Here is a 9,276-nt window from a genome sequence, read left to right on the forward strand (position 1 = left end):
TGCACGTCATCTGCAGGGACAGAAGCGAGTCTGTTCTGGGCTCCTGCTCCGGGCAGCTTCCGCAGGGGGCTCCCAGGGCGGGGGACACCCTACCCGGCACTTGGCGAATAAATGAATGAAGTAAAACGGACGCATTTGGTCTCATTAAGCCCAGCCTGCAGCTCTGCGGCTGCCACGGCCCAGCTCGAGAAACTTCCATGGCTCCAGGTGGCTCAGGTATAGAGTAACCCTGCGCTCAGCCCAGCCTCCCCTGACTCCCCGCCTGTGCCCCCCAGTGCTTCAATAAACAGCCCAGGGGACCCTGGGCCATCAGGTGGCTCCTCCTTTTCTGCACTGACCTCACCCCACCTCTCCTGCCACCCCGTTCCACGGGACCGAGTGGCTCACAGAGGCCACAGGGCAGACTCCCCGTGGAGGAAAGGAGGGCAGCAGGGCAGGGCCAGCCCGCTCCTGATCCTGAGGGGCTCAGTCTGGTGGGGAGCCTTCCCATAAACAATTGTGCATCCTGCAGGGTCCCCAGGGGCTGTGCTGCCTGGAGGAAGGGGCACCTGATTCTGAGGGAGCCTACTGGAAAAAGCCCTGGGGAGCCAGGGGAGGGCCCAGAAAGCACTTCCGGGTGTCAGGGACGGACAGGGCAGAGGCTTGGGGGCTGCAGGCGGATGGCAGAGGCCGGTCCACAGGGCAGTGCCAGGGTGGGGGGTGACCCCCCGGCCTGAACCTACTGAGGGCCCTGAGGGTTCTGTCCCCTCCAAGGTGGCTCCCGGCCCACCCCGGGCCTCACCAAAGATCCCCGGGAGTTTGTTCGCGTGTGGCAGCTCGTTGGTTTTCTTGGGCGGCCTCCTCTTCAGGGGCCTCGCTGCCCGAGGGGCTCGGCCGGGACCGGGGCTCGCCCTGAAAAAAGTGACCAGGAAAGGCTGCTTGGAGCGCGGCGCCCGTCGCCCCAGCAGGCCGGCCAGGCCAGGATCCACGCTGCGCCCTGAGACGGAGAGAGGAGAGAGGGCGGTCACTCGAGGGCAGGGGCCGTGCACGCGGGGCTGCGGGGACCCTCCTGCCGGGGCCTGCAGGGGCCCAGGGGCGCGGAGGCAGAGGGCCTCCGTTTCCTCGTCCAGAGACCGGAGTCCCAGGTCGAGGAAGACGGGGGGTGGGGCCTCGAGAACACAGGGTCATTGCTCGTGATAACGGTGAACACTGCCGTCTGGGAAGCACTTTACAGGTTTGGAGTTAGTTCACACGCGCGACCCCATGCGTCTCCACAGTCCCCCTGGACCTCAGGCTGCACTGAGAGACTTCAGAGCCACCTGCTGGGGGCTCGCAGAAGCGCGGTTCCCACCTCCGTGTGACGCTCCGCGTTCTCCGTCCACCCCACACGCTCTGGGGCCGTGGATGGACTTCAGACCTGACAGATCGGAGCAGCCGCCAGGACGCAGCCGGGGCTCGCTCTGGCCAGCACGGCCACGAGCAGGGCACTAACTGTCCCCCGATGTCCACAAATGAGACCCCGGGTTCAGCCGGGCAGAGACATCTGGCCAAAGTCCTGGAGCCGGGGTTCGGTCTGCCCCCAAGTTCTTATCCATTTAAGGTCCTACTCCCGGGTTTGTGGGTTAAAAAAGGGGAAAAGGCTGTGGGCGGGGACATGATGGGGACCTCTGGCTAGGAAGAGGGACACCCAGGCAAATGGGATTTGACCCCACAGCTGCTTAGAGACGAGGATGCCCTGAGAAACACACTCATGATCCCTGAAATTGTCGACTCCACCAATAAAACCAACTTCCTGTACCTCTTTGTATTTCCAAATGACCTCTTGATTTCTTAATTGTCAAAGTAGTACAAATACAATTTGTAGTACACAATAGCAACTGTAAGGTAACCTTTGGGGAAAAATATCACTCAGAAACCTCTGCCTGACCCCAACACATCATTTTCATTTTTCTGGAATATTTTCCTGTCAAGTGAACTGTTACACAATGGTGACCTTCACAAAGAAGTCTGTATGTTTTCCAACTTTTTCACACAAATATGTTCATTGCTGTTAAAAGGTCTCCACTATGGATGTTTCAAAATTCCTTTGAGAAAATATGCCATAATATTTAGAGATTAGCTTAACTTTAGACATTTAGGTTATTTCCTGGCTTTCATTAAAAGACGAAAAAGTGATAGACCTCTTCATTTTCATTTCCCATGGAATTTCTTTAAACTAAACAACAGGAGTGGCGCCTGGGTGGCTCAGTCAGTTAAGTGTATGCCTTGGCTAAAATTATGATCTCTCAGTCTGAGTTTGAGACCTGAGTCGGGCTCTGTGCTGACAGCTTAGAGCCTGGAGCCTGCTTTGGATTCTGAGTCTCCCTCTCTCTGTCCTACCCCTGCTTATGCTGTCTCTCAAAAATGAATAAGCGTTAAAAAAATTTTTTTAACTAAATGACAGGAGGTGATTACTAATGGATTTTTATGGTTCTTTTATTTTTAGTATTTATTTTTGAGAGAAATAGAGACAGAGTTCAAGCAGGGGAGGGGCAGAGAAAGGAGACACAGAATCCGAACAGGTTCCAGGCTCCGAGCTTTCAGCACAGAGCCCAGTGTGGGGCTCGAACTCACAAAGTGCGAAATCATGACCTGAGCTGAAGCTGGTCGCTTAACTATCTGAACCACCCAGATGCCCCTAGGGTTCTTAAAACACACTGCGAACTGTTCAGCTTCCATGTATGTCACCTCAGTGTTGCCCGCCTGACACACACACACACACACACACACAGGCACACATATGTATCTATGACAACACACAAACATCTATTTTACAGCATACAGACATACACATACACAGAGACATATGTCTGTTCCATTAGCAGGTGTCCTGATTCTCTGTGAAACCTCGCACAGGACACGGCCTGCCCCGCCCATAGTCCTGCTCAGCTGGCAAGGGTCAGCCCTTAAACTGCTGGGCTCTAGACCGGGGGCCCCGGGCCAAGCTGATTGACCTAATCAATCCAGAGACTAAACTTTGATCTATGACATCACCTGCCACAACCAAATGCACCGGACACGTTAGAGGCACCACTCAGGAACGATCCTACTGGGACAGGAGGGTGTCAGCTGCAGGGGCTGACACTGGAAGGAGCCCATAGAGAAGCTATTTGGGAGAGTTTGGGTCATGGCAAGTCAGTCACGAGGAAGCAGCAGAACCATGAGGACACAGAGCCACAAGACCCATACAAGCCCTGTGAGCAGAGGAGAAAGGCCAGGGAGGCCACCAGGAGGCAATGAGTGGACCGGAGCACGAGGGCGACTGCCATCAGCGTGGCACTGGAGTGGAACTCCATGACCTTGGGCCGGGAAGCCCTCCAGGCCTGTGTGTGTTCTGTCCCTGTTCCCTGGAGAGAACTGTCCATTGAGGGCTCAGGGAGGGCGATCTGTTCCGAGGCTGTGTTCAGTATTTGCTTTTCTTTGTGCACCTGTCTCGTCAGGGATCTTACTGGGGTCTCCCGCAGGGAAGGCCTGGGCTCTCTAGGTGGTAGGCCCCTAGGCTGCCCAGCTCTGGAAGGCTCCTTTCTAGGAAGGCAGAGGTGGGAGCCTCAGGGGGCCAGGGGCCCTGCCTCTACACCTGACTTTGTGGGGGTTCTGGCAGGCACGCTGTCCCCCTGGCAGTTGATGGGGTGTGTATCATCGTGCCATGAGATGTGGGCCACACCGGGCCCTTTCCGCTTAGGCCTGGATGGAAGATGCCACGGGGCATCTGGGCCATGGGGCGGGGGTGACCTTTAGCCTCATCCCACTTCTCAGTCTGTTCCATCTGGGCCCGGATGTCTTGGCAGCTCACCTGCCCCATCCTGTCCTAGAGCAGATGGTCAAGCCCTAATAAACTCCCCTCCCCAGCTGTGCCAGGCCAAGCTCACTCCCACCTCTCTCCAAGGCCTCGTTGTGCTCTGGACACTACCTGACTCTTCTGCAAAGATCCTGACCCACCTAGGCCCGCGGTCATGGCCATGACCCTGGTGCCATGCTGCAGGAGAATTGGGGCACCTGGTTGAAACCTTTGGAGGGAATCCTAGCTGTGGACCAGGTCTGCATTGGCCCCTTTGCCTAAGTTACTCAATCACATGAGAACAAGGAACTCAATCCTTCTCCTCCTTTCTATCATTGTACACACCTCTCACTGTCTGCTCCTGGAAACTTCTGCCTGTTCCACGCTGCTGCTAGAAACCTGACACCCAGGGCAGATCAAGTCCCCTCCCCAGAAACCCCAAAAAATTCCCCACTATCCGTCCACTTGATGACCTTCCATTCCACCCCCAAACTGGTCATGGTCTGTGGCCTTTTACCCCGGCCCCAGACCATCCCCTCAGCAAGCAGTGTCCCCATCCCTCCAATCCGGGATGTGGCACTTCCTTCAGGGAGAAGCCTCTCTGCAAGGCCTTCCTTCACCAGCTAGAATTTCCCGTTCTTACCCACATGCTCCCAACGGCTGTGTGCACCCTGAGAATGACACTGAGAAAGCACATGCTCCTTGTCAGGTTTTGCTGTTAACATCATACGCATGCACATATTTGGACATGTACATATTTAGAGACGCACACGGGTGTGCAGGCACGTGTGCACACACACATGCACATGAACTGAACTCTCATTTTGTTCCTTGAAGACTTCGAGACTGTGGGTTCACCATGAAAACCTCACAGCCCCTCCTGGGTTACAAGGGAGTAGTGACAACAGTCCGGGCTGGGGCTCCAAGATGGAGAGGAAGGGTCTGAGTGCCCTGGATGACACAGAAACCCCACGACTGAAGATGAGAAAACTCTGAAGTCCATCTCCGGTTTCTAGAATGCCTCCCACCACAAGCTGCTGCCTTTGGCAATATACAAGTACACTGTGTATGTACAGAGAACTCTCTCCCTGGCCTGTCACTGCCCTTACCAGTGCTTTGGCCATGTTCCAGAGACATCTACTTAGCCATGAGGAAGAGGATGTGCAGGGAGGAAGACCTGAGGCTACAGGGAAAGACAATTTAGCGGCAACATGAAAGGCCCCAGACGAAAAGTCAGAGGGGCTGAAAGAAGACAATCTCATGCAGAGACCACGGTGTTCATGCCTGCCTATTTTTCACAGTGCTGACAAAGTGGGCCCCTGGGAATACGGGAGTGGTTACTCCTTCCTCATCATTTCCCCCCTCCCCAATTCGTGGCTCATTCACCATAGAAGGCCCCTCAATGAAAGCCTTCCTGTGGGATCATCTGAGGCGCAGGAATTTAATGTAACCATCACGGTGAGGAAGGCATCTGAGTGCCTGACGACAGAACCAGTTCTATCTCGGGACTCACAGAACATACAAGAGAAACACCTATGTTCTCTTCTTGTTTTTAATTAAAGCCATATTCCTCTTGAGAGAACAGTCTGGTGGTGGTATCCGAGTCTGAGATGCCAGGAGAGTTGGTCGAACAAATGGACAGACGTGATGACACCCTCCCTGGGTGAGATCACAGCAGGTGAAAATGAAACCCACCTTCTATGACCAGGGCTTCCTTCCCCAGGTCAGGCTGCCACCTGCTGCATGGGTCTGAGGTTCGGTGACACGGCAAAGGGGCTGCCTGTGCTCTTTCTGACGTCGTCCATGGTCAACCCGTCCCAGAGCTCGATGAGCATCAGACCTTTCTTCTTGTGCACGTCGAACACCGCCCTGTCGGTGATGATGCGGTCCACACAGCGCTTCCCGGTCAGCGGCATGGTGCACTTCTCCAAGATTCTGGGTTCGTTGGCCTTGGTGCAATGTTCCATGGTGACCACCACTCTGGTCTTGGGACTGGACACCAAATCCATGGCACCCCCCATGCCTTTCACCTTCTTCCCGGGTATCATCCAGTTGGCCAGGTCACCGTATCTGGAGACCTGCATGGCCCCCAGCATGGTGAGGTGCAGGTGCCCCCCTCGAATCATGGCGAACGAGTCATCGCTGGAGAAAAAACAACCCCCGGGGAAAACAGTGACTGTCTGCTTGCCCGCATTGATGAGATCTGCATCTGCCTCATGTTTTGATGGAAACGGACCCAAGCCCAGGATCCCATTTTCACTGTGAAGATGAACAGTTATGCCTGGGCTGACGTAATTACTGGCCAGAAGCGGGAGCCTATGCCCAGATTGACATACATGCCGTCTTCAAATTCAAGAGCTGCCCATTTGATGATTCGGGCCCTGACGTCATCTGCAGAGTTGGCTTTTCCATCTTCCTCCTTTCTGAGGGTTAGATGCTCAATTCTTTTCTCATATTTTTCTCCCTGAATTACACGGTCGACATAAATGCTAGGAACGTGAATGTCTTCCGGGACAAAGGTCCCCACGTCCACAATTTCTTCCACCTCCACCACGGAGGTTTCCGCAGCTTTGCACATGGGCACATTGAAATTCCTGGTGCTTTTCCTGAAGATGACGTTTCCTGCGCGGTCGGCCTTCCACCCTTTCACCAAAGCAAAATCGGCGGTGATGGCCTGCTCCAGAAGGTAGTGGTGCCCCTGAAACTCCCTCACCTCTCGGGACTGGCTCATGATGGCGATGTGGCCGTCGGGTGCATACCTGATGGGGGCGCCTCCCTCCTGCACCAGGGTCCCGTAGGCCGTGGGCTGTAGATGGCAGGTACCCTGGCGCCCCCAGCGCAGATGCGCTCAGCCAGGGTGCCCTGGGGGGTCAGCTCCAGCTCCAGCTCGCCTGCCAGGTACTGGCTCTCGCACAGCGCGTTCTCCCCCACATACGAGCAGATGATGCGGGTGATCTGCTTGGTTTCCAGTAACAGGCCCAGCCCCAAGTCGTCCACGCCCACGTTGCTGCTGACCACGGTCAGGTCTTTGACGCGTGTCCGGAGCAGCGCCTTTATCAGGTTCTCTGGAATCCCGCAGAGCCCGAAGCCACCAATCATGATCTTGGCCCTGTCCCTGATGTCTTTGACGGCCTCCACGGGATCCGCGTAGAATTTAGCGCGGGCGCGAGCGCTGGTGGACAAGCCGCGCACGCCGCCCTTGGCCTCTGCCAGCGCGGGCCCCGAGCGGCCAGCGGGGACGCCGCGCCCGAGCACCAGCGCGAGCCTCCGGAGGGCCGCCATCGTGCGCCCCTGATCTGGCCCGGACTAGCGGGGGACAGGCCAATGCCTCCGCCGAGACCACTGCATCACAGAGCAGGGAGGGTGCGCGGGGCGGTGACGCTCAGACAGGGTAGCCCCTGCGCCCCGGGCCCCTTCCCACTCTGAGCAGCTCCAGACCCTGTGTCCCCATGGGCCCCTCCCCGCTCTGGACCGTGCGTTCCCACGGACCTCTTCTCACTCCGAGGAGCTCCGAACCCCGAGTCCCCACGCGGAGGCAGCTGCGTTCCTAAGGAGAAGTCGCGACCTTGAGTTCTTGGGGTTGGCGGAAGGCCGCCCATGTCCAGGGCAAAGCCCTGAGGGCAAGGGAGGTCCACCGCATGGCCCCTTCTGGGCAGACCTCTCCCTGTTGGAGACCCCTCAGCTCTGGGCGATCACCTTCCTTCTCCACCACCCCCTTCCCGGGTGACCTGCTCCAGTCCCCTGGCCCGCAGGCAGCACTCCCCACACCTGCGCCCCCTGTCCTGGATGATGTGTCATCTGGACATCTACCAGGGCTCTCAATGACCTGCCTCAGACCTGCCCCTCCTCCTCTTTGACTCAGGAAAACGTCTATTAAAAACGGCCCCTGACTCCACGTTTTCCATGATTCCTCCGCTACCCACTTTTCTCCATTTCTGCTGCCACCAACAAGCCCCTCTCCACTCTCACCTCCATGCCAGGTGGATCCTGGGCCTCTCTGGCTGCACTCTTGACCCTGCACACTGCCCTCCCTGCTGACGTCAGGGGCCGGCGGTGTTGCTACATACCGATAAAGTTTTCATGTTATCATAGTTGAGGTTTACNGTACCCCCGCCTCAGGCAGAGAGCACGGAGGGCAGGGTTCTGGGCCCTCACCGAGCGGTGCACTCCAAGAATATAGACACACGTGTCCCCTCCTCCCTACAGACACACGCACACTCACAAGCGCACGCACAGCTTTGGTGACCATTTCCGTGGATTCAGGGACCTCACAGGCTGCCCCTGGTACGTGGCTGTGTACGAGTCCCGGACGTGCAGGATGACATAAGTCGAGGCTGCTGGCTGTCACGGGTGCGGCACGGAGAGTGAACGAGGGCGGCTCAGTCACACCCTTCACCTGTGTCCTCTCAGAGCGTCATAAATGTTTCTGTTCCCAAGGCCCCGTGGCAGCTGATGGGCGGGTCCCGGGGCCGCTGGGAATGTCTGTGTGCAAGCCCGACGGTGATTCCATGATGCGTCTGGGGACCTGGGGCACAACCCCAAACTGGCCAGCTCCTCAGGAGCACCACGCCCTGGGCCTCCCTCCCATGCTGACCTGGGGGGGTGCCGCAGGTGCGCTGGGTCAGGAGTGCCTCGTGCACTTGCACTGACCCCAGTTCCCAGCTCCCACCTGCGGGTTTGTGAGCTCGATGAAGCCCCCAGTAGCTCAGCACAGGAAGCCCCCCCTTCCCGCTGGCTGTTGGAGGCAAGCATTAGAAGGGACGTTTTTAGGAAAGTAGTGCTTTTTGTCAGAAGTTGATAAAACTTCCTGGGATGCAGCATTAAACCAGACATGACTGTAACTGTCCGAAGGGGGATACCCCCCTTCCATGCAGGAGCCGCATGGATGCACAGTCTTCAGCAGTAGTAGAAACTACTTTCTTTGTAGTAGAAACGGGGCTTTTCAAAAGCTGGTGTTAAGGAATAGTGCGGTGAGTATCCGGATCTTCCTCGACACTCGTTCCAGGGTGGGCTGCCCCCGCCTGCTGCTGCCACTGACCCAGCTCTGAGAAATGTAGGTGCTCTATAGCTAGGGCTTCTGGTCCCAGCCTGACCCTACCGGTGACCAGGTACTTTCCTAGGCCTCAGTCTCCTCATCTGTGAAATGGGGATACCGGGAGCCTTTCTATACAGGGGCCTAAAAGGGCTTCAGGAAGGCCAGCCTGTAATAGGGGTAAGGGGCCTCTAATTCCCTAACTGAATTTGTGTGTCACAGCGACGACATCCTGCCAGCACCGGCACCACCTTCATGTGTAGATCTCAGGAGCCATGGGGGAGAAGAGGAAGACATGCTATTTCCTTCTTCTAAATAAAATAATATATAACATAAAAATATATCAGTTCAACTGAAAGGCATCTGGATGGTATTAAGGTGCCTTCTTTTCACCTGCCTGGCCTTTTGTCAAGGTACTGACCTTGACAGCCTGATCCTCTGACCTCCG

General features: G+C 56.5%; 1 protein-coding gene across 1 annotated transcript; it reads right to left on the reverse strand.

The window, feature by feature from the left end:
- Positions 1-30: 30 nt before the first annotated feature.
- On the reverse strand, positions 31-7,312 carry OXCT2 (3-oxoacid CoA-transferase 2). Its single transcript, XM_077751948.1, is given in 5 exon segments — positions 31-99; positions 782-891; positions 5,492-6,110; positions 6,113-6,604; positions 6,607-7,312. Coding segments are annotated over 3 exon segments (1,554 nt in total). The 5' UTR covers positions 7,079-7,312; the 3' UTR covers positions 31-99; positions 782-891; positions 5,492-5,520.
- Positions 7,313-9,276: the final 1,964 nt, after the last annotated feature.

The sequence above is a fragment of the Crocuta crocuta genome, unplaced genomic scaffold (genome assembly GCF_008692635.1).
Source record: "Crocuta crocuta isolate KB4526 unplaced genomic scaffold, BGI_CrCroc_1.0 scaffold367, whole genome shotgun sequence".
In the NCBI taxonomy this organism is placed as follows: domain Eukaryota; kingdom Metazoa; phylum Chordata; class Mammalia; order Carnivora; family Hyaenidae; genus Crocuta; species Crocuta crocuta.